Source organism: Podarcis bocagei, assembly GCF_964188305.1.
Source record: "Podarcis bocagei genome assembly, chromosome: 2".
Taxonomy (NCBI): Eukaryota; Metazoa; Chordata; class Lepidosauria; order Squamata; family Lacertidae; genus Podarcis; species Podarcis bocagei.
Genome location: NC_138126.1, coordinates 111,256,798 through 111,284,674, shown reverse-complemented (window position 1 = coordinate 111,284,674; position 27,877 = coordinate 111,256,798). Strand labels below are relative to the sequence as shown.

Below are 27,877 nucleotides of genomic sequence, written 5' to 3'. Positions count from 1 at the left end.
TCAACTTGTTTTTATTATTGCTTGTTAGCCGCCCTTAGTCCGGCCTTGGCTGGGGAGGGCGGGGTATAAATAAAAATTATTATTATTAATATTATTATTATTATTAATAACAACAATATTATTATTACGGCGGGGTGGGCAAAAAACGGGCTTTAATCTGCATCTCTGTGTTGACAGCCACACAGACGTTAGCAGGATTCCCCCCAGAACCCACCTTTTAGGATACCGCACCTTTCCCTCTCTTTCTCGAAACTACTACTAGCCCTTTTAGGAAAAACTCCCGCCAAGCCAGACACCCGCGTGCTCCGCCGAGGGCGCCAGAGCCAATCGGAGGAGAGGGTGGGCGTGGCGAATGGAACGCGGGAAGCAGACTGGGAGGCGGAGGAGGAGCCGTGGAACGGGAAGCGCTCGCATTGTTGCCAAGTTGTTCGGCTTCGCGCGCGGGAAAGAGAACGCAGGAGCGCGGCCAACCGCCGGGGAAAAAAAGATACACAACGTTCCATTTTGCGCGGCGTCGAACGCGCGGGGAGGTTGCAGCCTTCTCCAACTGCGCGGCCGCTGATCAGGGAAGTGCCCCGCCTGGATCTCGCTAACTACTTGCCCCTTCCTTCCTTCCTTCTTTCCTTCCTTCCTGCCTGCCCCGATCTCCCTGCGCTCTACGGAGAGGCAAGCTGGGATCTACCCCAGCCAAACCCTCCTCCCATGGAGAACTTCCAGAAGGTGGAGAAGATCGGCGAGGGCACCTACGGCGTGGTCTACAAAGCGAAGAACAAAGTCACCGGGGAGGTGGTGGCGCTTAAGAAAATCCGCCTGGACACGTGAGTGCAAATAATTCCTCGCCCGACACCCCCACTCCAAAAAAAACAAAACACCCCAAAAACAAAACCCAATTTCTAAGAAAGAAACTCTGGGTGGCCTGGCAGCAAAAAAAAACCCCAACCCCTTTGCTGCTTCTTGAAGGCGCTGGAAAGAATCTGCAGACGAATCTGCTGCTCTCTTTGCATGAGGAGGAGGAGCCGGGATTTTCTCTTTTGAATGGGTGGGTGGCGAGCAAGGGGACTTGGGAAGAAGTTCGCGGCCCTCCCTCCTTCCTGTAACTTCGCGGACGGAGAACAGAACTTCCCTTGTGCGCCGATTCGGTATATGTTCAGGGCCGACCTACTACGCGAGGCGGAGCGGGAGAGAGCCGTTCCCCTCCCCTCCCGCTCTCTTAGCCTCTCTTTCGGGGGGGGGGCTCGTAGTACCTGCTCTTCTGTTGGGGGGGGGTTGCCCTCAAGTCGTGGTTCTGCTTGGCTGCAATGCCCAGTTACTCCGGTTCAGGGTGCTGGACTTATTTTGAGTACACAATTTTACCTCCCTCCCCCTCTCTCAAGTTTCATATGAAACTTCTGAATTGCAACTTATTGAGAAGTACGATTCTGTTCATACGGATCTGAATGGCTCCCTTGCAGGCGTTAATTTACTAAGCGATGCTAAAATGTTTGTTATGGCCAGTTACTGCATTGCAAAAGGCCACTGGGCTTATTTTGCACACATTTTAAGTTCTAATCGAATTGTCGGGATGGGACCTTCCATAGGTGTAGCCAAGGGGGAAGGCAGGGGGCAGCTGCCCCCCATCCTCCAAAGTTATTGAAAAGCTTTAAAAATACAGTACCAAATTAACTGAGCTCCAGCCTCCCCAGCAGAAGCCTGCCCCCAGTAATTGTGCTCTATTTGGTGGGATTTTTTTTTAACCTATGATCAACTTTTGGGGTAATCTCCCCCAAAAAGCTCAACAACTTCCCCCTCCCCCGAAAAATCCTGGCTGGCTATGCCCATGGGATCCTCAAGGCGATTTATACACACCATAAATTTAAAGAATAATCAATGCATATATGATTTCCCTAAAGAACAATAGGAACTGTAGTTTCCCCTCCACAGGCATGCAGTTTCCAGCACCTTTAGCAAACTATAGTTCTCAGGATTCTTTGGGAAACGTCATGCACCTTAAATGTATAGTGTGTGTCTTCTTGACAGGGAAGGGAGCCCCTCATTTTGTATCTAGATTTCTTTCGTAGTGGTGTTGGGGCCTCATATTGATTGTGCTGCTTTCGAAATGGGCAATCCAGGAGAATCTGGGCTGGAAGAGAACCCTGAATTTCCCCTGAATGCTGTTTGCTGGGAGTCGCAAGCGCAGTGGGAAGGTTCTACTCAGGTCTTGCCTACAGGCTTCCCATGGGCCACTGTGAGGACAAAATGTAGGGTTAGATGGGTCTTTGACCCGATCAAGCAGGACTTTTCTCCTGTTCTCATATTCTTAATCAGTGGTTGGGATTAATTCTTCCAGGCTGGAGAGGAGAGTGTCTCTGAGCATGGGCAAAGGGATGTATTTTCTGTGACCACAGCCTATCCTCATTAATGTTAGAAATTCAGATGTGTAAGCTAAATGGCTCCTTAAACCAGGGTTGCAGTCGCCCAGACAGAATGCCTAGTTGCCATTTCTGGGGCCGAGCAGCTCGAAAGTCATATTTTTCAGTATAAGAGTTTTTGGTTCCTGAACTTCATTCTGATTGTGCAGATGAAATATTACGGAATTCTACAGGGTGTGTTGCCAGTGTGGGAAAACCGTCAAGATCCAAGGATCATCAGGCACGCACCTCCAGATGGCGGAGATGTCGGGCGTCATCCTAACACCCAGGCATCTTCACATGGTTTCAAGTGGCTGATAGCCAGATGCAAAATGCTCTTGGCGCCAGGCAAATTTTGAACACTAATCCTCCTATATCTTAAGGCAGGCAATAGGTTCTTGGTTCAGGATGTGCTGCTGGCAAAATATGACTTTACATGAGTGGCAAAACCTACTCCCTTCCCCACTATTGTGGGTTTAATGTAAACTGAGCAGTCTTGATAGGTCCAGTCATGGCCGACTCTGGGGTTGCGGCGCTCATCTCGCTTTATTGGCCGGGGGAGCCGGCGTACAGCTTCCGGGTCGTGTGGCCAGCATGACTAAGCCGCTTCTGGCGAACCAGAGCAGCGCACGGAAATGCCGTTTACCTTCCCGCCAGAGCGGTACCTATTTATCTACTTGCACTTTGATGTGCTTTCGAACTGCTAGGTTGGCAGGAGCAGGGACAAAGCAATGGGAGCTCACCCTGTCGTGGGGATTCGAACCACCAACCTTCTGATCAGCTAGTCCTAGGCTCTGTGATTTAACCCACAGCGCCACCCGCGTCCCTGAGCAGTCTTGCTACTCTGTGTTTATACAGTGCCCAATGTACTGGATTGGAATGAATTACCCTAGATCAACAATCCTATAGCCACCCTTGAGCTATTTCTGTTGAACTCAAGGGGACATCCTCTCGAGTAGTCACATTTAGGATCGTGTTGTAGGGTCAACTATTTATATTACTGTTACTTGGGGGTTTAAAACATAGTGAACGTTGACTGTGATACATTTATATCCCAACCTTACTCTGAAGAAGCACCATGTTGACATCCTTTTTTCTTCTTCCTAATTAATTCTCACGACAACTTTTCATAAGATTAGGCTTGTCGCCCAGTGAACTTAGCTGAATTCATGCTCTGGATTTTCCCAGCCCTTGCCCAACAGCCTACTGACTGTTTAATGCTAAGGCCATCAGGTGGGAAAAGCAAGGCCTGAAGTTCCTGGAATCAACGGCAAACTGATGTAAATAGCTATGTGGACAGCTAACCGCAATGGTTAATTTAAAAAAAATGGGTGCAGGCTTCTCATGTGCCTAGCAATGACTGTGGTTTGACATTTTTAGAGGTACATTGTGTTATGCCTGATGTTCACCTTGCATTCACGGTAGGATCTGAAACTGAGCCATGAGTCTGGCTGAGTTCTATGGAGCTCAATTTTGCCTCTATGACATTCACTCAGAAAAGCTAACAGCAAACCATAGTTTAAAGCTGTAGTGTCCAAACTTTTTTCAAAGATGAAGTGACCTTTTTTTAGAATTGAAGTGACCTTGTTGACCTTTTTTTAAGAATTGAAGTTGTTCAGCTTTTTGTGATTTTACCACAGTTGTTCAGCTATTTTTAAGATTGAGGTAGTTGAGCGATTTTTAGGGTTAAAGCTGTAGAGGGTTGTTTTTTTTTTTTTAGGATCTTACCCCAGGGAATAAACTGCCACAGGGGCCAGATTAAACTGACCGGTGGGCTGGATTAGGCCCCTGAAGCGGACTTTGGACATGCCCGGTTTAAAGACCTACTGCATACTGGTACACACAACTCAAATGTCCCCTGTTTTGCACTTCGCTTCCTAGAGCACAGAAGCAAGCCGACAAAGGAAGCAGCCGACTTTTAGCGTTGTGTGAATCAGTGTGTATGCGCACTGCGTTTCTTCCCAAATAAGCCGTGGCTGGGAGCCAGGGTTTGTTCTTGGTCTTATGCTTAGGGTTTGTTTCCCTGCTCTAGAAAGGGAGAAGGCCAGTCCCTATGGCTTATGAGCAGCATTGCAGCCAAACATGATCCCTGGCAGTTGAATTGTTGATTCCGAAAGAGGTTGACCTAACGAAATAGATCAACTTGACTTGCGCTGCATTCCTTTCCCTTTTGTGTGGTAGGCCAGAAGCAATGATTATTTTATTGACGTTGCTAATAGATTAATTAGCTGCATTAATTGCATATTTGAAAATGTGCCGCTTGAGCTGTGCCTTTGGAAAGAGTTTCCCAGTGCTTGAGGGCACTGTTAACAGTATAATGAGCATATATTTTTTATTTTAGACATTGATGGGGATACTGTAACTACTTGGTAAACTGAGGCAGTGTGCCATATACAGAACACTCTGTGCATATTATTATCCCCCACCCCTGTCCCTTTTTTAAAGGTATCTCTCTCCCCAAGGAGAACATGGAATGTGCGCAGTTGCTGCCATTTTTCAGCATTCTGATCTCATGATTTCTAAACCCCTGCCTCATGGTTTTCAGGGACAGGAAAATGCTGTTTGAGCATAGCATTACCAGAACTCTTGGCTGTCCAGTTGGTCAGGTAGAACTCTTCCTGCATTGCTGACTTAACGTGCAAATTAGTTGCAGTTCATGGCATGCCCACCTGCCATGCACATGTGAAATCAGGTGCCGGGCAGGTGAAAATGCAGCTTGCCAGTTCAGAATTGGGAGCCTTAAAGCACACTCCTGATTGTCCCATCAGCAAGGGTGGCCGGCTGTCGCTGCCAGTTATCTGAGTGGTGGTGAGGGCAAACCAAGTGAGATTGTATGTGCTACGGGGTTCCCCATACAACACTAGGTGGAGGTTGAAACCTGTGCCTGTTTAGCCTGCTGGCAATATCCAGAGTTCTGTACCCCTGTTCTAACATGGTGACAGTTTGCCTGTCCTGCTTTTAACTTATTTAGGGCAGGCAAACTGTCACCCCCCCTTTCAAACTCTTCTATACTACAATCGTACCTTGGAAGAATCGGTTCCAGGAGTCCATTTGACTTCCAAAACATTCAAAAACCAAATTGCAGCTTCTGATTGGCTGCAGAAAGTTCCTGCAGCCAATCAGAAGCCTCGGACGTTCTGGTCCCAAAAATAGTTCGCGAGTGGAACATTCACTTCCAGGTTTGTGACGTCCGGGAGCCAAAATGTTCGGGAACTAAGCTGTTCAAAAACCAAGGTATTTGGCAAAGTGAGTTAGTCTGGGTACGTAGCACCACCATCAAAAACAGTTCAGCCCGTGGCATCGCTGCAGATTCCAGGAACTGGTTTTATATGATTTAAGGTTAACCAGCTAGGCTAGATACAGGGGAAGGCCCCGTGCAATGTTGCTTGGGCTTCGTGTGCAAACTGATTAGACCATGTGCCTTTGCTGAATAAACGTCCACAGTGGAAAATCCTTTCACCCACAAGTTTTTGATGCCCAGTTGGCCGCATTGAGGGAGCATCTTATTGTGTCATTTCAGTGGGTCACTGACACGGCTACTTCCACTCTATAGCACCCTCTCTGCCCTTCTCACCTTGTTTCCCCTCTTTGTTTGCAGGGAGACTGAAGGCGTCCCAAGTACAGCCATCCGGGAGATCTCCCTGCTAAAGGAGCTGAACCACCCTAACATTGTCAAGTAAGTATGTGGAAGGAAGTTGGCTGAGATCTGTGCTTTGGGAAGGAGTGAGTAGAATGTCTTCAGTTCTAGGCAATTTATTAAGGGTACAACACTCCTTGGAGGTGCCATCCTAACTGCCCATTCTAACCAGTATCTGCTAGCAACTATCTGAGGATGCTTCAAAGAAGATTACATAATAAACAGTCAAACTGCGCAGAGCTACCACTCCCCAGTGTTTCTGTTTCTATAAATCTTTGAGGCGTGCAGCCTCGGAGTCATTTTGGACTCACAGCTGTCCATGGAGGCACAGGTCAGTTCTATGTCCAGGGCAGCTGTCTGCCAGCTCCATCTGGTACGCAGGCTGAGACCCCACCTGTCCACAGACTGTCTCGCCAGAGTGGTGCATGCTCTAGTTATCTCCCGCTTGGACTACTGCAACATGCTCTACGTGGGGCTACCTTTGAAGGTGACCCAGAAACAGCAACTAATCCAGAATGTGGCAGCTAGACTGGTGACTGGGAGTGGCCGCCGAGACCATATAACACCGGTCCTAAAAGACCTCCATTGGCTCCTAGTACGTTTCCGAGCCCAATTCAAAGTGTTGGTGCTGACCTTTAAAAGCCTAAATGGCTTCAGTCCAGTATACCTGAAGGAGCGTCTCCACCCCCATCATTCTACCGGGACACTGAGGTCCAGCTCAGAGGGCCTTCTTGGTAGTGGCACCCTCCCTGTAGAATGCCCTCCCATCAGTTGTCAAGGAAATAAGCAACTATTTGACTTTTAGAAGACATCTGAAGGCAGCCCTGTTTAGGGAAGTTTTTAATGTTTGATGTTTTATCGTGTTATTAATATTTTGTTCGGAGCCACCCAGAGTGGCTAGGTAAACCCAGCCAGATGGGCGGAGTATAACTGATAAATTATTATTATTATTATTATTATTATTATTATTATTATTATTATTATTATTATTATTATTATTATAGTTTAAGGGTGTTGCATTATTCCTGGCCAAAAAAGTGCCTTCTCATTACTGCTTCCTTATCAGATTCCTTATCTCTTCCTTCCCCGACTCTCCAGGTTGCTTGATGTGATCCACACCGAGAACAAGCTCTACCTGGTCTTTGAGTTCCTACACCAGGACCTCAAGAAGTTCATGGATTCTTCATCTGCGATCAGTGGCGTAGAGTTGCCCCTTACCAAGGTGACTAGGAGGAGGGCAGGGCTGCTGGGCTATGAAACACGTATGCTCACACACGGTGAATACACTGGCGACGTTGGTTTTCGCTAATGCCCAGATTTGTGCAGAAGCGCCGATGTTGTGCTCCTGCACTCGCAGGTTCACCCTGTTCCTTTTTTGAGGGCGGCTTTGTGTCTGCAGTGGAATGTGTGCACAAGGCCAGCGTTGAAGTGAATGAGGAAACTCCCGGCATGTTCAGGGAGTCTCGTATGTGCATGCATAGAAGGAATGCACCAGTGTGGAGAAAGGCTAGATCTTGGAGCTCTCTAGTGTTGGGTAGCGTCTTCATATAGAAATGGGTAAAATAAAGGTAAAGGACCTTTGGATGGTTAAGTCCAGTCAAAGGCGACTGGGGTTGTGGTGCTCATCTCACTTTCAGGCCGAGGGAGCCAGCGTTTGCCCACAGACAGCTTTCTGGGTCATGTGGCCAGCATGACTAAACCGCTTCTGCTGCAAAGGGACACTGACGGAAACCAGAGTGCACGGAAACGCCGTTTACCTTCCCATCGCAGCAGTACCTATTTATCTACTTGCACTTTTTGGCGTGCTTTCAAACTGCTAGGTTGGCAGGAGCTGGGGCAGAGCAACGGGAGCAGAGGGCCTTCTCGGTAGTGGCGCCCGCCCTGTGGAACGCCCTCTCTTCAGATGTGAAGGAAATAAGTAGCTATCTTATCTTTAAAAGAATCTGTTTAGGGAAGTTTTTAATATTTAATGCTGTATTGTTTTTAACACTCGATTGGAAGCCGCCCAGAGTGGCTGGGGAAACTCAGCCAGATGTGCGGGGTATAAATAATAAATGATGATGATGATGATGATGATGATGATGGGGATTCGAACCACCAACCTTCTGATCGGCAAGCCCCAGAGGCTAAGTGGTTTAGACCACTGCACCACCTGTGATAGACATGGGTACAGCTTATATGGTTTAATGTTGTTTTCACCCTTTATCCTTCGGTGATGTGTTTTTAAAATGACAAAAAACTGCCAACTTGGCTTATAACAAAAGAAGAACTGGGGCAGACAATCTGCCCACAGGGGTGGGGGCGGGACTTGATGTGGTCCCCCCTGGTTTGTCCTTGGTTTGCATAGAGCAGGGGTCAGCAAACTTTTTTAGCAGGGGGCTGGTCCACTGTCCCTCAGACCTTGTGAGCCATACTATGTTTTGAAAAAAGAAAAGAAAAAAGAACGAATTCCTATGCCCCACAAATAACCCAGAGATGCATTTTAAATAAAAGGACACATTCTACTCCTGTAAAAACACACTGATTCCCGGACTGTCCGCAGGCCAGATTTAGAAGGCGATTGGGCCGGATCTGGCCCCCGGGCCTTAGTTTGCCTACCCATAGTGTAGACTCTACATACTTCAGCAAACAGGGATTCTGTGGAGGAGCAATTTGCTCTTCTCCATCCATTCACGGTAATCGCAAATGCACTAGGATCCATGTGAGCCCCAAGGCCAGCTGGGAAGGGAAATGTTCTGTTGGATCTTATAGCAGTCCTTTCTCCTGGGCTCAACTGGGCTGTAAATCCTTAGCAGCCAGGTCTGAGACAAAAAGTGGCAGCAAGGATCTGTCAGCATCGCCCTAGAGCCAGTGTACCAACTGGACTCTTGCACCTCAACCCCGACTGGGCTAGGTGAGCTGGGTAGCACCGCCAGAGACCTCCTTTCTCACAGGAACAGGTCACAGTGCTGTGGACTCACAGCTTAGAGCTGAGAGCACCGGATTCACTGTCTCAATAATACAGTCGTTGCGCAGCAGAGTTTTGCAGAGTCTTGCAGAGTATAAACCACTCGGAGAGCAGCTCTGTAGAATATCTTCCTTTTATTCTGTAACTACAACTATGATACAAAACTATATACAGAGCTGAATATTCTAAGCATAAATCAATGCTACACTGAGAGTCTGCAGCTGCTCTTAGCAGCAATCTTATCTCTAGGATCTCTAACACTCTCACTTTCTCCGATACACTGACTGACTGACTCTCACTCACACACACAGATATGTTGCTGGGCAGAATAAGTAGATAGGCAGGACACGCCTCCTCTTCTCTGGAGAGTCAGCAGAGACCATCAGGAGATGATCAGGAGATTCTTGGGTATGGGAGGGGTGAAATCTCCTCAGGATCGCCTGTGTTGCGAACAGAAAAACCTGGCAACCTAAAAGTACAGTGGTACCTCAGGTTAAGCACTTAATTTGTTCTGGAGGTCCGTACTTAACCTGAAACTGAAACTTAAACTGAAGCACCGTTTTAGCTAATGGGGCCTCCTGCTGCCACCGTGCCGCTGGAGCATGATTTCTGTTCTCATCCTGAAGCAAAGTTCTTAACCGAAGCACTATTTCTGGGTTAGTGGAGTCTGTAACCTGAAGCGTATGTAATCTGAAGCACCGCTGTCAGGCTGATAATTTGATTGCAACACTTCATACAGCTACTAAATTGTATCTTCATTCAGAGTCAAGTGGCCTACAATATATACAAGGTAACACCAACTAATGTGACTTAAGCAAATTTCCCAGAGTAGGGGATTTTTTGGATGGTGTATCAAACGGAGAATAATTCAAGCTTGAGGCAACACGCCTTCCAAAATAAGTATAAAGTCTCCAACTCCAGCACAGATGCGCCTGGTTATATACATGACTTATTCATATATTTAGCAGTGAATAGGCTGAAAGAAGTTGGTGCTCCAGTGGCAAACTTAACACAGACAAATCCAATCCCTTTTCCCTACTTAAAGCTTTCTAGGCGTGGCCAGTTCAGGTGACTCAGCAGCAGAGATGTCCCCTCCCGTCATTAAAATTCATTTCCAAAATGCCGAGATCAAATGAATTTTAATGATGGGAGACGATTTAGGTCATCTCTGCTTGAGCTGTTGACTCAGCTTAAGTGGCGACACCTCGTAGGTTCAAGTAGCAGGAAGGAACTTTGGATGGGTTCCCGGCATTTTAAGCTCTCAGCTGCTGGTGCTGAGGCCAGTTCTCCTGACAGCGAGCTTTCCGTTGGTTCTGTAGGGCTGCTTTCTTGTCTCTCATCCTTTCTGTCTCTCTTCCCCTAGAGCTACCTGTTCCAGTTGCTGCAGGGACTCGCCTTCTGCCACTCTCACCGCGTGCTGCACCGTGACCTGAAGCCGCAAAACCTCCTCATCAACGCAGAGGGAGCCATAAAACTGGCCGACTTTGGGCTTGCTCGGGCGTTTGGCGTGCCCGTGCGAACCTACACGCACGAAGTGAGTGTGTGTTGCTCGCTTGTTTCTGATTAATTTTCTCTCCCCCCCCCCAACTCCCCAGATATTGGGGAAAATAATTGTCCCGGTGCTGCAAGTATGTAATGTAATGGCACAAATTGGCTTCCCAGAGATTCCCCCCCCCCCAAATTGATGGTCCAGGAAGCTCCATATCACTAGTTAGTATTACATGGGGCTGCACCCAGGGTGGATAAAATTCAAGGATTTAAAAAGAATAATAATAAAAAAAAACCCTGATTTTTTTAAAAAAATTAAATGGGATTTTTTTTTTAATTTAAGTCGGATTAAAAAAAAAAGTGTAACCACACCAGTTAGCAAACATGGGTACATATGCTATAATGTTGCTGTTTTAGTTAAATAAATTATTTAAATTGTTATTAAGGAAATGCTTGCTTTTCTCCTTCCAATAAGGTACAGCAGAAGAGTTGTCCAAATATAAACAGTGAACTTAACTCTCACAATAATTTCATAATTATCGGTCTATGTAATTCTAATAGTATAACCAAATCAGTAATTTTTGATATAACTGTGAAAACCACTCTGAAAATTTATTATTCCAAAAAAGAAATCTTCTTCTGGTTGTAAATATTAAGATTATACCAGCAAAAATGAGTCTTTCTGTAAAAAATATATGATTTAAATCAAGTCTTACTGACTCGTGATTTAAATCAAATGCATCCTGGCTGCACCTGAAGACAGTTTGGAAGCTTGATTTGTTTAAAAATTCAGTTCCCAACCTCAAACTGGTGCCAGTAGGTTTGGTCGCATAAACCCTCTTTGCTGGCCATCAATTTGCATCCACACTCAATTCAAAAGGCTTTTGAGCTCTAAAGCTTTAAATGCCTTGGAGCCGGGATACTCTTAAGAACCGTCTTTTCCAATAAGAAATTGCCCTGATCGTTCAAGTCCACATCACAGGCCCTATTGTGTGTTTTAACGCTGGCATAAGTGTCAGTTTGTGGGTACAGGGCAGAGGACCTTCTCTGAGTCTTCTGGCCCATGTTTTCTTACAGGCACTGAAAACTGGTTTACATGGCTTTCTTAACGATGTGATATTAGTACTGTGCTGCTGCTCCCTGTTTACTGACTGTTGGGTTTTCTGTGTCTGCCCTGTTTCTCGTATTTTAAAGTATATTTATAGATTTTTCAAATTGTGGCCAGATGTTACTGTTGTACTTTTAGATGGAAAAGTGGATGCTGTTGTTTGATGATTTATTTATGCGCAGCTTTTCTACCGGTGGGCATATTAAAGCAGATATGTATGCAGTTGGAGTGGATGGAAATGCCATAAATCAGTCATCAATAAAGAAGTCAGCAAGCAAAGCAATACTAAACATTGAAATCCCCAGGAGAGACAAAAGAAAGCTGCCTCAAGCTGCAGGATTCTCACCAATAATAATAATAATAATAATAATAATAATAATAATAATAATAAATGTACCACTACATAAATACGGTAAAATAGGTCTTCAATAAGCAATGGGCATTTCTTGGGCATGGCATTAGAAAAACTCATTGAGATGCAGCCTTCAAAATGTAAAATGATGCTGTGACTTTCTTATGAGCATAAATCCGTAAAAAACCAAAGCAATGCGGACATTAATAGTGCTTTAGTTTAACTACTATGATCTAAGGATACATGGTTGCCCAGAATTCCCTATTTAGTTGGTACCTGCTTTGTGCGAGATTTTAATAATGTTATTATTCATACCATGCCCATCTGGCTTGGTTTCTGCAGCCACTCTGGGCTTCTGTGAGCAACATGGGAATTTGCACTACAGCACATCAGACCATTAGTTTTAACTTCTTTGGTATAGGCTACACAGACTGGCAGTGGACTGTTAAGATTCTAGTCAGGGGTCATTCTCAGCCCTGCTTGGAGATGTCAAGGATTAAATCTGGGATATTTTGTCTGCACAGCTTGTGCTCTGCCACTGAGCTACAGTGGTACCTCGGTTTAAGAACTTAATTCGTTCTGGAGGTCCGTTCTTAACCCGAAACTGTTCTTAACCTGAGGTAACACTTTAGCTAGGGGGGCCTCCCGCCGCCAACGTGTGATTTCTGTTCTCATCCTGAAGCAAAGTTCTTAACCCGAGGTACTGTTTCTGGGTTAGCGGAGTCGGTAACCTGAAGCGTCTGTAACCTGAGGTACCACTGTACTGCCCTTGCCCGCAAAAAAATTCTCTACAGATTATCTTTTAAATAAAATTTGGGCAATTAGGGCCTTCTCGGTAGTGGCAGTCACCCTGTGGAACACCCTCCCATCAGATGTCAAGGAGATGAATAACTATAGAACCTTCTGAAGGCAGCCCTGTATAGGGAAGTTTTTTAGTGTGTAATAATAAAAAATAATATTTAACAAAAATAATACTTAAATTTGTATACTGCCCTATCCCCACAGGTCTCAGGGCAGTTACAATGTAAAATCACAATATAAAATGCAAAATACATAATGTAAACATAAACAACTCAGTAAACACCCCCAACCCAAACCAGCTTGCTCCACCCTCCATATGACAACCCTTTAGATATTTGAAGATGGCTATTATCTCGATGTCTCCTCTTTTCCCAGGCTAAACTTACCCAGCTCCTTCAACCATTATTATGTTCTTATATCTGTTGGAAGCCACCCAGAGTGGCTGGGGCAACCCAGTCAGATGGGCGGGGTAGAAATAAAATTATTCTTAATAATACTATTGTTATTTGCAGTGAGCAACAATATAGGTTGGGGAAAGGGCTGCTCTTTTGAAAATAATTCCGGAGTGTTTTAAAGTCAAAACATCATGTATAGCTGATTTTCTAATAACTGGAAAGCCTCATAGTTGCTGTTTGTTGGACCCTGTGTTTTCTTCGTCAGAAAAAACCTTGGTGGAGGGAATGTTTATCCAAGCCTCTTGATTATCCAGTTGTTTTAGGTGTGCACATTCAGGGCGACCCTCCTTATGAAGGAGTTGCTGGTGTGCTCCCCAGTTTTGAATGCTAATCTTACCTTCCTTCATAGGGGCTGGAGTTGCATCTGTAATAAACTGGGACTCCTTCCTGCCAATGCCTTGTAATTTAATTGCACGTATGTATAAAAAGGGGGAAACAACATCACTGAATTGTTTATGGGTGTTTTGTGCTTTACACTAGGTGGTGACCCTCTGGTACCGAGCTCCAGAAATTCTCCTTGGCTGCAAATACTACTCAACAGCTGTGGACATATGGAGTCTGGGTTGCATCTTCGCAGAGATGGTATATACCTTTTGTCCGGGAATGAAGCAGGGTGGGCGTGGTGAACGTGGCATCAGCTGGAACAGCTGATCAAAATGAACCCAGCGGTGCTAAGGTTGGAAGGGGCAGTCAGGGAATCTTGAATACAGACCAGGGTCTGAAAGCCCGAAGCAAGTTCTCTTGGGGAGGCAGAGGCAGAAGATGTGAAGCCACACTGTCCTGGAAAGAAGGAGGTACCTCTGGTTACGTACTTAATTCATTCTGGAGGTCTATTCTTAACCTGAAGCACCACTTTAGCTAATGGGGCCTCCCGCTGCCGCAGCGCCACTGGAGCACAATTTCTGTTCTCATCCTGAAGCAAAGTTCCTAACCCGAGGTACTATTTCTGGGTTAGCGGAGTCTGTAACCTGAAGCGTATGTAACCTGAAGCGTATGTAACCCGAGGTACCACTGTAATAGATGCAAAAAGTATTGGAGAACTGATATACCCTGCCCACACTTCCTTGGTGGGCCTGCATCTCTTGAACCTAAATTGCTCAGGGATGCTACAAGTGGAGACTGTAAATAAACTGGGCCAGAAAAGTTCTGGAATAACCAAAAGTTCCCAGTGTTCATGAGCAAATAGTTTCATAGGATAGGGAGGGATAATTCATCTCACTTCTGTATTGGAATCCCAAGTATCAGCAGGCAGCAAAATGTCATCGAGTTCAGCACATCCACCATACCCTCTAAAAGTTACAATGCTCAGTTCAAAATGTGTTTACAAGTGCAGGGGGTTATGGAATCTGAAGCCCAAGATCGGTTGGGAGAAGCCTGTTGCCAGCTCCCACCAGCCCTGACTTCTACCATCCTTGCTGGCACTGTTGAGAATTGGGAGTCCAACAATGTATTTGGGGGTGGGATCAATTCTCTGCCTCCTCCTCTAGAGCAACGTTTGTCAAAGAGGAGAGCTAATGATTTGGTTTCAGTGTAACGCAGCTTTGTTGTCCCATTCTCCAGATCTGAACAGTGAGTTCTGGAACTGCAGGAAAAGATTATGGTCATACCTCGGGTTACAGACGCTTCAGGTTGTGTTTTCTCGGGTTGCGGATCGCCGAAACCCGGAAGCACCGGAACGGGTTACTTCCGGGTTTCGGCAGTCGCGCATGCGCAGAAGTGCTAAATCGCGCTTTGCGCAGACACGCCAAATCGCAACCCATGCGTGCGCAGACGCACCGCTGCGGGTTGCAAATGTTCATCCTGCACGGATCATGTTCGCAACCCAAGTGTCCATTGTATTCTACTTCCATCCGTCTGGATCAGTGCACTTCTTGTCCCAGTACAGTGGTACCTCGGGTTACATACGCTTCAGGTTACATACGCTTCAGGTTACAGACTCCGCTAACCCAGAAATAATACCTCGGGTTAAGAATTTGCTTCAGGATGAGAACAGAAATCGTGCTCCGGGGGCAGCAGGAGGCCCCATTAGCTAAAGTGGTGCTTCAGGTTAAGAACAGTTTCAGGTTAAGAACAAACCTCCAGAACGAATTAAGTACTTAACCCGAGGTACCACTGTACAACTGCCCGAGTCCACTAATTTCAAATGCTGCTGATGGACGCATATTTACCACCTACCCCCCAATCCCCACCCAGATGCGTAAACATTGCAAGGATTTCTGCCTTCCACATAATCAGTTGCACCCATGGAACTCTTAGTTTCTTCAAAAGTCTTGGCCCCAGCCCCGTTTTAATGCTGTTGGTGTGACATCAGCTTGGGTGCTCACATAAGTGAGCTCTCACGTGTTCCTTTCTGGAGCAGGGCTAGAGCCCTGATCAAATGCTTCCCACTTCCTTGCCTTTTGCCTTGTGAAGAGCTGCTGACGGGATCAGTTGACTTGGCAGCACCTTGTGGGGCAAGCAACCGCTAACATCATCCCCTTTCCCTGGGGCAGAAACCGCCAGAGAACTGGCAGCCGGGAACAGAAGGGGATCTGTTGTGGATTCACCTTTTGAGGATGTCAGCACTGCTCTAGGCGGCGATGCTTCCCTTTCCTGTGGGGTGGGGGCAGCTGAGCATTTGTACTCCGGAGATGAGTGCAGAACTGTGTTGCACGCAGCTCATGCCGAGGGCTGTGCGTCATGGAGGGAGGGACTTGTGGAACGATTCCCATGGGAGCTTTCTGGGTCAGATATCTTTCCTTGGTCTTAGGTGGTCTGGATCGCCTGGCAGTCTTGGTCTGAGCATCTTACAAGGCTGCTAGCCCTTGTAAGTAGTACCAGGATCAAAAATGCATTTTAGTTTACTAGCTGCTTTTCCGTCCGGTAAATGAGGCTTACATAACAATACGTAAATAATGCAACAAAGAAAAATAGTTGTGTACAAGTGGCAGCACTAAAAAAGCCAAATGGAACCTAAAAGCGGCAGGTCAGAAGACGAAAAGCAGATCAAAGCAATTATATAAAAAAGGTTACAGCTTAAAAGATCGCTTTTTTAATAAACCTGTTACTTGGGTTTCATGTAAAGAAATACGCTGTGAAAAAATGTGATAAGCATTCAGTCAATTGATAGGTATGATTAGAACTCTGCAGGCTATCCGAAAAGATCAATGTAGCAGCAGCATAATCAAATGTTCAGGAAATAAGAAATTAAATAATTTGAGAATGGCCTTTTGCTACAACCTGTCAAACTATTTATGTGACTGGCAGCTGCTCTCTGGGTGTCGGATGGAAACAAGGTCTTTCCCGTCATCTTTCCCCTGATCCTTTTAACTGCGAGGTGCAGAGAATCGAGTCCAGGATCTTCTGCACTCAAAGCACTGAGCTGTGTTGCTGTTCCTGGAGTGGAGTTAGGCAGGGAGGTGCCAGGTGGCCCTTCCTGGGCAGAGATTAGTGGTCATCCCAAAGGAAGCTGTACTCTGTGCATTACTTTTATCTCACCTTAATAGCTGAGGATCCATGTAAGGCTGCTGATCTCAGAAAGTGGGAAGTATACGTGGGAGAAGAGGCAGGGCCCAGGCAGTTTAAGACTTCTTTAAGGTTATTTACCCAGTTTGCAATGTCCAGGAGTACATTGGAAGCTAGTACGGATAGGCCTGACTTGGAGCTATATACTCCCTTTGAGTCTGTTCTTACTAATAGAAAAGGAGCAGTCTGCATTAGCTGCAGCTTCTGATACATTCTGATGAGTAGCTCAACACAGAACACATCACAGTAGTCCAGCAGAGAATCTGGTTAGACACGGAACTGCTCTATTTTTGTGGCCTTGAACAAGCGACAGCCCAAGTGTTTTTTTCTTTCATTCTCTGCACTCTTCCTATGGTTGTAGGGGAGGCTAAGCACAATTGAGAAAACCTCTCTGCACATAAATGAATATAAATGGTAAAGGATTGCAGGTTTCCTGCTACTGCTTCTTCACCTTTGGAGTTAACTTACTACAGCAACTGATATACCTCCAGTAGAAGTTCTCATAATAGCAATAATAATAATTTATTATTTACAGTCTAAGCCTCCCACTCTGGGCAGCTTCCAGCAAATTAAAATACAAAACGACATCAAACATTCAAAACTTTCCCTGAATAGGGCTGCCTTCAGATGTCTTCTGAAAGTCAGATAGTTGTTTATTTCCTTGACATCCGATGGGAGGGCGTTCCACAGGGCATGCATGACTACCGAGAAATGCTCAAGAGTGATTTACATAAAACGGGTGGGGGATGTTGGATCCCGTCAGCCCCAGCCAGTGTAGTCACTGGCCAGAAATGTTGGGAACTGTAGTCCAGGAAGATCTGCAGGGTGACAGGTCCTCCCACCGTAAAAGGTAAACGTCTGGCCCAATAGCTTCATGGGTGAGTTGGGATTTGAACTCTCTTCTCTCCAGTCCTGATTACTACACCCTGCTGAGTCCCTTGAGCACAACAGTTTTATGCCAGCCATGAGAGGAAGGAGGCGTGGCTGGCAGAAGGAAGGAAGGTGTTTCATGGCACCAGGATTCTGAACTGTCTTCCTCCTGCCAACAGATAACCCACAGAGCCCTCTTCCCTGGGGACTCGGAAATCGACCAGCTCTTCCGCATCTTCCGCACCCTCGGCACGCCGGACGAGACTGTGTGGCCAGGTGTCACCTCTATGCCCGACTACAAATCCAGCTTTCCCAAGTGGGCCCGACAGGACTTCAGTAAAGTAGTGCCGCCTCTGGATGAGGAGGGCAGGAAACTCCTAGCGGTGAGTTTGCAAGGCAGTGCGGACAGAGTCTCAACAGCTTTAGGGGGGAAAGGGCGATGAGCATTAGCAAATATCAAGACCAGTGGGATGAGAGCATTTGCTCTGTACATGTCTTCAGCCCCCCCCCAAAGTCATGGATCATTTCCTGGAGTAAAGTCCAATAAGTGGAATTCTGGCTTTTTAGAGAGATTTGAGTATGCATTCCCATGCAAGTGTCTATATCTTGCAGAGCTTAAGCCCAGTAATCCTTAGGAAGTGGCATATGCCTGCCATTGCCTTCAGAATGATGCATTGGCAGTCCTGGCTTTGGATCTGCTTAAACACCACTCCCCCCCCCCCCCCAATATAAAATCAGATTTCCACACCAAAAGAAATATAGCAGATAAATGTCCAGTGAAGACTGAATTTTTCCACGAAGACATTGGCTTCTGCCTGTTCTCTCTGCTTGTCACCATATTTGCGAGCTAGCTTGTTCCTAAACTGTTTCAGATTTTGGTTATCCATTATCTCCTGGGTGGTGCGCTCGTTATCTTCTGATTTTGGCAAATAATCAAGAAATTTTAGCAGTCAAGAGATGTATTCATTCCCTATTCTCAATTAGAGCAACAACTTTAACATCTCCAAATAACAAAATGTGAGGGTGCATGGGTAAAGTGTAGCCTGTTATTTCTTCGTTTTCCAGTATTCTCCCATCATTTTCTGAATTTAGGACACATCCAGAATATATTCCACATCCCACTGCTTTCACCTTTACACCTCACACTCTGTTGTATATACTGTATCTGATTAAAATGTAGCAGTTTTAGGTACCGACGGAAGAAAAGCTACCTTTATACTTAACCGCTGTCTATTTCTGGACCTCCTTACCTATAACATCCTAGCAGGGGCTGATGGGAAATGCAGTCCAAGAACATCTGGAGGGAACCAGGTTCTTCACCCCTGCTTTCTGACATTTTGCTCTTGTTGCCGCAAACTCCCCCTTGCTATATTTCGCCACCTCCCTGTTCTCAGTCCCGTTTTTGTTTTTTTAGTGTTTTGAGTTCAGTCTCTGCTTTTGCTTCTGGGGTAACATCTGTGTCCCACTACAGAGACTGTATCGTGTGTCTCCTGTACAGGACAAATGAGAGTTGGCTGCCCGTTCTTGGGCATCCTGCGTGCCGCTAACTCTTTGCTTCTTTCGCCTTTAGCAAATGCTGCATTACGACCCCAACAAGAGGATCTCGGCCAAGACTGCGCTCAACCACCCCTTCTTCCGGGATGTCACAAAAGCCGTGCCGCACCTCCGCCTGTGAGAGGAGAGTGGAGCCAGCAAACTTGCCCTCTGGCAAACTCAGCAGCCCGTCCCGTCTTGCGCCAGGTGCCTGCACTTAGAAAAGACTTTTCTCAACTTCACCCTGAATGGAAAACTGGAGGTCCAGCCCACACCTTTGGGGTTGTTTTATATTTACTCCTGGGTTTATTTTAAAGTACTAGCTGAGTGTGGAGGGTGCCTCCAGACTGACTTTCCATGAGAAGAGAGGCAGAAGCCCCCAGAGCCAGCCGCTGCAGGAAGTCTAATTGCTCAGGAGGCGACAGTGTCATTCCTTTTTTTAAAAAAACCCAGGATTTCTGTCTCTCTTCCCTTGGTAACTTTTACAAAGCGTCTTCTGTACTGTCGTGACTCGCTCAATTCCAACTTCCTCTGCAAAGGTCAGCTGTGCATTTGCTTGAGCGGTCCTTGCTTCCAGCAGCCAGAGATGGCGTCTTTCTGATTTGGATCATGGGTATTGGTTGGTGCTTGCATGATAAAGTCCTCCTGGTGCCGGCAGAGGTGCTCACCATTTCCTTTCAGATGGGATCCTCAATGAGGACTATGCACTTAACTATCCACTTTTCACAAGCAGGAAGATTTCCTTTTGTTAAGGAGCTGGGCAATGCCTGCAATATGCGAACCTGATATTCCTCATTCCACCAGCGATAGCAGTCAAAAGTCTGGTAGCCTTTTCCTGATGGACCGTGGTTTGTGATGCTTGCTGGTTGAAGCCCACAAGAAGCCCTTGGAAAAAGAAGTTGGACTGTCAAAGCTCATAAGAACAGCTTGCTAGCCAGCCATATGACTACTGTATGTTCATTGGGGGCAATGGGCATTACCCTACCCACTTTACAATATCTTACTGTCTTGTCTCCTGTACATGCCTTTCTGGTCTGTGGCACTGAGTCACAGGCCTTTCCATCTGTGTGGGTGGCCGATTTAATGACAGAAGGTGGGAAACTTTCAGTTCATTGCTCTTTGGGCTCAAACTTATTTTTGGTAAACTAGCAAAGCCCTCAGCTGGAATGGATCTGCCAAGTAGCTTTGTCTTCAAGCAGTGTGTTGTGTGAAAATAGATTGATAACAAAAATTGTGTGCGAGTGCTTGTTAATTTTTTGAAGTTCAGGTGTGAGACTATTAAAGGGATAAAATTGCAGTTATTTCTCCTCTCCCCTCTTGTATTTTAGCCAAAATAGTGCAACTCCTACCTTCAGTTAGGGAATTATTATTTGTGAACTGCACTGTTCCAAGCTGCAAATGTCAACACCTCTATGTTTGTGCTACTATGCCTTGAAGGCACTCAGACCTCTCAGGTTATTTCAGTGAAATGCAAAGAATAGGTGTGATTTTAGGTGCAGACAAGCATTTAATCTATGGGCAGAAATCTAAACTTTCAATCCTGATTAGTTTCTTATGAATTACATGTGATGAACTAGAATTCTAATCTTTTAGAACTAGTGTAATTGGTAGAGATCACTCAGTCACCTGGATTGAGCTGGTTATAAAAGCTTGTCTGCAGAAAGCAAGATTCACTATGAAACCCAAAAGACAGCCTGCTCAGTGCACCGGTGCTGCAATAACTTGAATCATCTAAACAAAGTCTCTTTGCCTTCTCTATAGTAAACTTTAAAGGTGTTTTTCTAGTTGTTTTGACAAATCCCACTTATCAATGAATAGTGTGATGGGTCCAAAATGTGAGACTTCTGTAAAGTAAGGGATCATTTCTTATTTCTGTAAGGTTTTCAATCCTTTTTTGTAACTTAAGAGGTATGTTGGAGCGATATACACATTTTCTACAAGAAAATGTGTTTTGTGAAGTAACATTGCCTATTCAAATTCAGTGAATATTGAAGGAGGGGAGTTACCCCTTCATCATAAGCCATAAACTAGTCTTCATTCATGGATGAAGTGTCTGGTTTTTTGGGTCTAGATGAAGGCTTACTTTTAACTATTCTTAGATATATTCTCTCTATGAACAACTGTATTCTGTATAAAGACAACATGCTAACCTGGCAGACGTGAATGGGTCTTCACTGAGAAAGTGTGGCATTTCAGTTCCATTAAGCTAAAAATGTGCTAGCTGTGGGTAACTTTAAAATGCCAGCAATACACCATCCAGAAAATGTCAAGGTAGAAAGGGTTTTGTTCCCCTCCCCGTAGCACTATGCATATGCAATATTTAGAAGTGAGACGTTTTTCTTCTCTCTTCCACCTTCCCTTCATCTTTCGGATTAGAAGATGTTTATATATTTATAAGGCTGTTGTTGTTTTTAAAAAAGAGTTCTGGTTTTGTATAGAACTTGTTAGTCTAAGCACCTTGTAATTAAACTTTTTTAAGGAAAAAAATATTTTTGTCCTTTCCTTGGTATCTCTTTGCAAGACAGATGTTTCTAAAATATTGTGGCACTAGTACATTTAACTCATTAAAATATCTGTAATTTTTATACATGCGACTATCCTCTTGAAGAAATTTTTTCTGTTTGGTCGTTGGTCTCATGTGAGCTGGGGATTTTTGCCTAAGCCCAATGGGGCAAAAGACGTCTAGACTGTTTATCTGCCCTGCACTCCACTGCAGGATCTAGTACAGTGGTACCTCGGGTTACAGACATTTAAGGTTGCAGACTCCGCTAACCCAGAAATAGTACCTCGGGTTAAGAACTTTGCTTCAGGATGAGAACAGAAATTGCGCGGCGGCGGGAGACCCCATTAGCTAAAGTGGTACATCAGGTTAAGAACAGACCTCCAGAACAAATTAAGTTCTCTTTCTTTTTTCTTTCTTTTTTTTGGTGGCCCGTACGGGGAACGAATTAAGTTCTTAACCCGAGGTAGCACTGTATGTTGTGCTGGTGTTGCAAAGTTACATTGTGGTTCATCCAGAACATGAGCAGACACACAAAGAAATTGTGTCTTTCTGCAACCAATGTGTATGTGAGATACTTCCTTGAAAGCCCAACAGGTGATTTGCTCTTGCCTCAACAAGCAGCTTGGGGATTAATAGAACTACTTCTTTGGCGATCGCACATAGCCGAGTAAGATTGTCTTCCATGAACACATTTTTAACAGTAAGTCCGTAAGTGACTGGAGACCAATTCTGGATCCACACGTCCTTCCACAGTGGGGACATAGGTTTCCAGGTGGGAGTTGAACACAGAGAGGGTTTGCTAAGCATGCCTTCCTCTTAGCACGTTACGACCTGAGTTTGAGTGTCTTCAAAGCCCATGGCACCTTTGGTAAAGGCTGTTCTCCATCTGGAGCGCTCGCAGGCCCAGTGTTTCCCAATTGTCGGTGTTTATACTACATTTTTTAAAGATTTGACTTGTCTTTAAACCTCTTTTGTTGACCACCAGCATTATGCTTTCCATTTTTAAGTTGGGAATAGAGTACAGTGGTACCTCGGGTTAAATACGCTTCAGGTTACATATGCTTCAGGTTACAGACTCCGCTAACCCAGAAATAGTGCTTCAGGTTAAGAACTTTGCTTCAGGATGAGAACAGAAATCGCGCAGCGGCAGCAGTGGGAGGCGCCATTAGCTAAAGTGATGCTTCAGGTTAAGAACAGTTTCAGGTTAAGAACGGACCTCTGGAACGAATTAAGTACTTAACCCGAGGTACCACTGTACAGTAGTTGCTTTGCAAGACGAAATAAAAGAAATACAGGGAATAGGGCCACGTGGTCCCTGAGAATCCTGGGCACCCTTGAGAGTCATCTAGTCTAACCCCCTGCAAGCCTGAGGATGTCCCTCAGAAGCAGCTGCCATTGAGCCCAGTGGGACTTGCTCCCTACTACGCGCCTCCAGAGGTCAAGGGTCACAACGCTCCCAGGTGCCCCCTCCCCCCGCTCCCCCTCAGACTGCCGCTCAAAGGGCAGCTCGCTTCTCACTGGCCGGCGCCGATAGCGTAATCTCTGGTTGGGCCAAAAAAGTTGAGGCCACGCCCGCCAACGCGCTTGTCAATCAATCCTCCGCTTCTCGCTGAGGATGTCTAGCCCTCGGATTGGACGCTGCCTACTAAAGCCCCGGGTTATAACTGGTTGGAGATGCCAGAGCGCTCCTCCCCTCCAGGTCACCTTATTTGTTGTTTATGAAACCTCCTGAGTCGCAGGCCTTCCTACTGGTTCTCTCCCTCGTCTGTTAGAGAGATACCCCGCCCCTCCTCTAAGCCAGCTGCTTTGCAATTGGCCAGCCCGCCTCCTCTAACGCCATTGGCGGGGGAGCTTACTGCCCATCCTCCCCTTCGCCGGGTCGCGATTAGTCAGCCGGGGCCTGGGTGCGGTTTCGCGCGGCGCGATTGGCCGGGAGGGCGTGACCGGTCCCCAGGTGCCCGGCGCTGATTGGCTCGGCCCGCAGACTAAGCCCTGCCTTCCGGCGCAGAGGTGGGTTCGGTTGAGCTAGTTTGTTTGTGTGCAAGGCAGACGGGGGCCGAGAAGAGGGGGGGCCCCGAGTCGGAGCCGCCTCAGGTACCCACAGGAGGGCGGGGGGCGAGAGGCTCGGGCCTTGACGGTTGTCCGGGTTACCTGAGCGAGTGTCCTCGCCGAGTGGAGCGTGGTTGCCTGGGGTTCCCTCGGAGAGGTGGTTGCCTGGCTACCCCCGGGGGGTGGGGTGGGGAGAAGTCGGGCCCTTCGGGTGGGAAGGGGTGGCGAAGTGCCTCTCCGGGGCGCCTGGGCGCTGAGGGAACGGGGAAGAGGCCGAGTGGAGGATCCCTGGCCGGGGGGGGGGCTTGGTCGGGGGGCGGCAGGGCTGCCCTCTCCCTCCCCCCCCTCCTTTGGCCACGAAGGGTGGGCGACCCGTCCCGCTGAGTCTGCGAAGGCATGGAGATGGGGGGTGGAGGCGGAAGGGCCTTGGCACCCTGGGCAGTCGGATGGCGAGGCGCGCTTGCTTCACTCTGGGGGCTGGCGACAGGGTGAGGATCTCCAGAGGCCATCAGGGGGTGTATGTGTGGGGAGGGGGGGAGAGAGGAGCATCTTGTCCCCCAATAATGCGCTTTTAATGTGTCTTTTTTATTATTGAATGTAGGTGGTGTTATAGGAATTGTCAAGTATAGAATCAATGTTGGTGGTTAGCCATGGCTGAGGTATTTAGACAGGCTCCTTTTTGAAACGTGGAAGCAAAGGTGGTTGCTCGGGTGAAAAGTGTAGGCTTTGCAATGCCAAAGGTCCAGGGTTCAGTCTCTGCCCTCTCCCGAGTAACCCCTGGGAGCCACCGCTAGTCATTGTCGAGGCAGATGGTCCAGTGGTGTGACTCTGTGTAAATCGGCTTCTTGTTTCCCTGGGTGGTGGAGCAGAGCCTAGATGGGCCCGGCCTGTGCTAGGAAGTCAAGGGGGCACTGGCTGATACTTGGGGTGCATTTAATAGCCTTTGTGTGTATTGCTGTGTCTTCTGTAAATTCGATACTGTGGCTACCCTTGTGTTGAAAGTATTGGCAGGGCTTACTTTACATGTCTTTATTTTGATAGCCGGCCGCTGCAACATAGGCTGCACACTTCCATGGTCTCTCACTTTTATTCTTGAAATCTTGAGCTGGTTACACTGCTTGTGGGGTGTCCATATCAAAGTCTCCAAGCCTGTTTCTTGTATTATGAAGGTGGTACTTTTGTAGCACCACCACCTTGTGAAATTGCAGCTGCCCTAGTTTTTGCTAGTTGTCATGTGACCTGAGTACAGTTGCTTGACCTGTTGAAGCTGCTATCCTTAGTCCATCGTGTTTTGTCAGTGTTGGAGCATTTCTGCCTTCCTATAGTACCTTGGTTTCCTTTTTTCCCTCCCTTGGGCTCCTTAATCCAGAATTATTTTCTTCGGTGTAGTCACCTGGGAGAGGCAAAGTTATTTGATTATTGTTGCTTTTCAAAGCAAAGCCACCTATTGTGTGATTAGCATCCACAGGGAGTCTTTGATTCTGTTTAAATTCAGGGTTCTAGTTAGGCATGTGTGATACTTCTACTAATCCTTGTAATTATCCCCTGGATATTCAGGAGATAGGCACATTAGGGATTCATAGATATTTCTCTACTGTAAGGGGTTTATAATCGCTTCTTACAGCTTGACTTTATTAAAAATGTATTGGGGTAGGCAAACTGCCCAGAGAACAGAATGAAATAAAAATAGGTTCCTTGTTGATGCAGTATGAAAAGTAGAGAGAGCTAGTTAGAAGTACGCTAATGTGTCCTCAACCCATAAGGCTTAATGGGGGTCTTTTATATGGTGGAAATTTGCAGGTGTTTAAGCTGAAATTGTAAAAACAAAGTCATGTGCTCAGCACCTTTAGATAAAGTGATTGACTACTTTCACATGTGACATTATATACTGATTATTTAAGAACTATCACCCATGGCATGTTTTCCATAGGATTCTTTGATATTATTAATAGTATTTCGATGTTGTTGATCTCATATTGCTAGTGTTGTTATTAGTGCTATGTTTCGTCCCTGCTTCCCTGGTTTTTGTCTTAGCAGTAATTTACCGTAGATTTGCTTCCAATGTGTGAATATAGGTACAGTACTTATATTATTTCCATGTTTTGTAATGGCCATTGTGCTGCAGACAAATAAAATTGATCACATCACATGTGTGGAATCTGATATTGGATCATTTGTAGGGCTGTAAAGAAAAGGAAGGATGTGAATCATGAAAGTTAGATTGCAGAGAGTTATGAGGTCACCCAGTGTGGGCTTGTCCTAGAGTCTCTTCTTCAGTCTGCAGTATGTCAAGTGATAAGCCTTCTATTGTTTACTGATGGGACAGTTTCTACTGAATCTCTGAAAGAAGTTACCTCTTCCTACTTTTTTTCTTGATCAGTGTAACACAACTTTGCTTGTTAGAAGACAACTTAGTAACATTAAAATATGTTCACAACGGGGTCACCGTATATGTTCAATGACTTTGGAGTTGGCATCGGTTAAGTATCATACCTGGTTTGAGAGATCTTTTTCAAGAGAGCAATACTTCTGTACTTGTAGCACTATACCCCAAATGAGTAAGACTTGATTACTGATTATAATCAAAAACAAAAACAAAGAGTGGTTCATAACAGTAGTCTAATGGGAATAAGCTTCCAAAATCTTGATGAAAATTATCAAAATTACTTGTAGTAACAAATTGCTATTTTTATTGGAAGTTGCATATTGTAGCAATTCACAAGCTTATTGGCTTTTACCAGTATTATGGGTTCGATCTAACATTAATCATACTTTGACTGGACCTATTGAAACGGACATGAGTAACTTAAGTCCTTTAATTTCAATGTGTATGCTCTTAGCAAAACAAAGTTGGATACAACCCTGTATATCTTAACAACTTTAACCATTCTAGCTGCATCCTTTCCCTCCACTACAAGTGTTATAAGAAGAACATATTTGGATGCTTATGCTCCGTATTTGCACTCACTTTCTCAACAGGGAAGTTGCACCCCTCAATGTTCAGTTTCTTTTTTGCAAAGTAGCATTAGCATCTGCCCCTACTTTTGCTTACTACCATCCATAACTGTACACTGCTACAAAAAGTAACTTCTGGGCTTCTTTTCTGGTGGATATAGCAGTTCAAGGAATGTTTGCATCATCTGTTTTCTAGAAAATCCCCCAACACTGGTTTGACTGTGACTTAACAACTTGCCACACACATCTCCTTCCCACTATATAAAATAATAATAATAATAATAATAATAATAATAATAATAATAATAATAATAATTTTATTTATATCCCGCCCTCCCCAGCCGAAGCCGGGCTCAGGGCGGCTAACAACAATCAAATAATCAAACAGTAAAATAGTCACACAATCTAAAAATATTTCATTATAAAAATTAATTAAATCAAATTGATGGCAACCAATTAAGCAAAATTCAGTGCAGGTTGCCAGAGGAGGGAGTCAGGCTGCGCCCTGAACAAAGGCCTGGCGGAACAACTCTGTCTTGCAGGCCCTGCGGAAAGATGTCAGGTCCCGCAGGGCCCTAGTCTCTTGTGACAGAGCATTCCACCAGATTGGAGCCGCAGCCAAGAAGGCCCTGGCTCTAGTTGAGGCCAGCCTAACCTCTCTGAGGCCTGGGACCTTGAGGATGTTATTATTTGCAGACCGTAGGTTTCTCTGTGGGGCATACCAGGAGAGGCGGTCCCGTAGGTACGAGGGTCCTAGGCCGTATAGGGCTTTAAAGGTTAAAACCAGCACCTTAAACCTGATCCTGTACTCCACCGGGAGCCAGTGCAGCTGGTATAGTACCGGGTGAATGTGATCTCGCAGCGAAGACCCCATAAGGAGTCTCGCCGCGGCATTCTGCACCCGCTGGAGTTTCTGGGTCAGTCTCAAGGGCAGCCCCACTATATAAAAGGGTTGTGAACTCCTGTGGTCTTAAACATGGAATAGTTTGGAGACCAGAAAGTATATGAGAAAACTAGAAGGATTTCCCTTTTCATCTTGGAAAAATACCTGCTCTCCTAATTGCATTGGTGAGCTTGGTAAGTTGAGTGTAACATAGATTTGTGTTCTGCTTTGAACTCATTTGGTGGAAGAGTGGTATATAAGCAAAAATAGCAAATCAGCAAATAAACACTGATGGCAAAAAGGAATCTCAAGAGCTGTTGTTTAAAGCAAAAATACCCAGACAAGGTATGTGTTAATCAAAGAACAAGGGGAGTGTTGGCTTCATATGATACTTCGGAGCTTTCT

The 27,877-nt window shown here is 45.8% G+C and overlaps 2 protein-coding genes across 7 annotated transcripts in view; both read left to right on the top strand.

The window, feature by feature from the left end:
• The first annotated feature begins 376 nt into the window (after positions 1-376).
• On the top strand, positions 377-21,669 carry CDK2 (cyclin dependent kinase 2). 2 transcript variants are annotated; one of them, XM_081181536.1, is made up of 7 exons: positions 377-818; positions 5,986-6,063; positions 7,123-7,246; positions 10,335-10,505; positions 13,656-13,757; positions 17,729-17,932; positions 19,120-21,669. In XM_081181536.1, exons 1-7 carry the CDS (start codon positions 703-705, stop codon positions 19,222-19,224), a joined length of 900 nt encoding a protein of 299 aa, XP_081037662.1. In that variant the 5' UTR covers positions 377-702; the 3' UTR covers positions 19,225-21,669. The 2 variants fall into 2 exon arrangements, with proteins under 2 accessions (XP_081037662.1, XP_081037663.1); XM_081181537.1 differs by lacking the exon at positions 377-818 and adding an exon at positions 1,030-1,139.
• Positions 21,670-23,583: 1,914 nt separating this feature from the next.
• RAB5B (RAB5B, member RAS oncogene family) overlaps positions 23,584-27,877 on the top strand; it is a 29,603-nt gene continuing 25,309 nt past the window's right edge. For 2 of the 5 annotated variants that reach the window (XM_081181572.1, XM_081181571.1), the window contains exon 1: positions 23,584-23,679. The gene's annotated coding sequence lies outside the window, so the exon portion shown is untranslated. Of the gene's footprint in view, positions 23,792-27,877 lie in introns of all 5 variants that reach the window. The other 3 variants (XM_081181570.1, XM_081181569.1, XM_081181573.1) reach the window with 2 other exon arrangements.

Coding starts and splice junctions, on each gene's coding strand:
- CDK2 (XM_081181536.1), top strand. CDS start 703: ATGGAGAACTTCCAGAAGGTGGAGAAGATCGGCGAGGGCACCTACGGC. Junction 6,064..7,122: donor AACCACCCTAACATTGTCAA/GTAAGTATGTGG, acceptor CCGACTCTCCAG/GTTGCTTGATGTGATCCACA. Junction 10,506..13,655: donor TGCGAACCTACACGCACGAA/GTGAGTGTGTGT, acceptor GCTTTACACTAG/GTGGTGACCCTCTGGTACCG.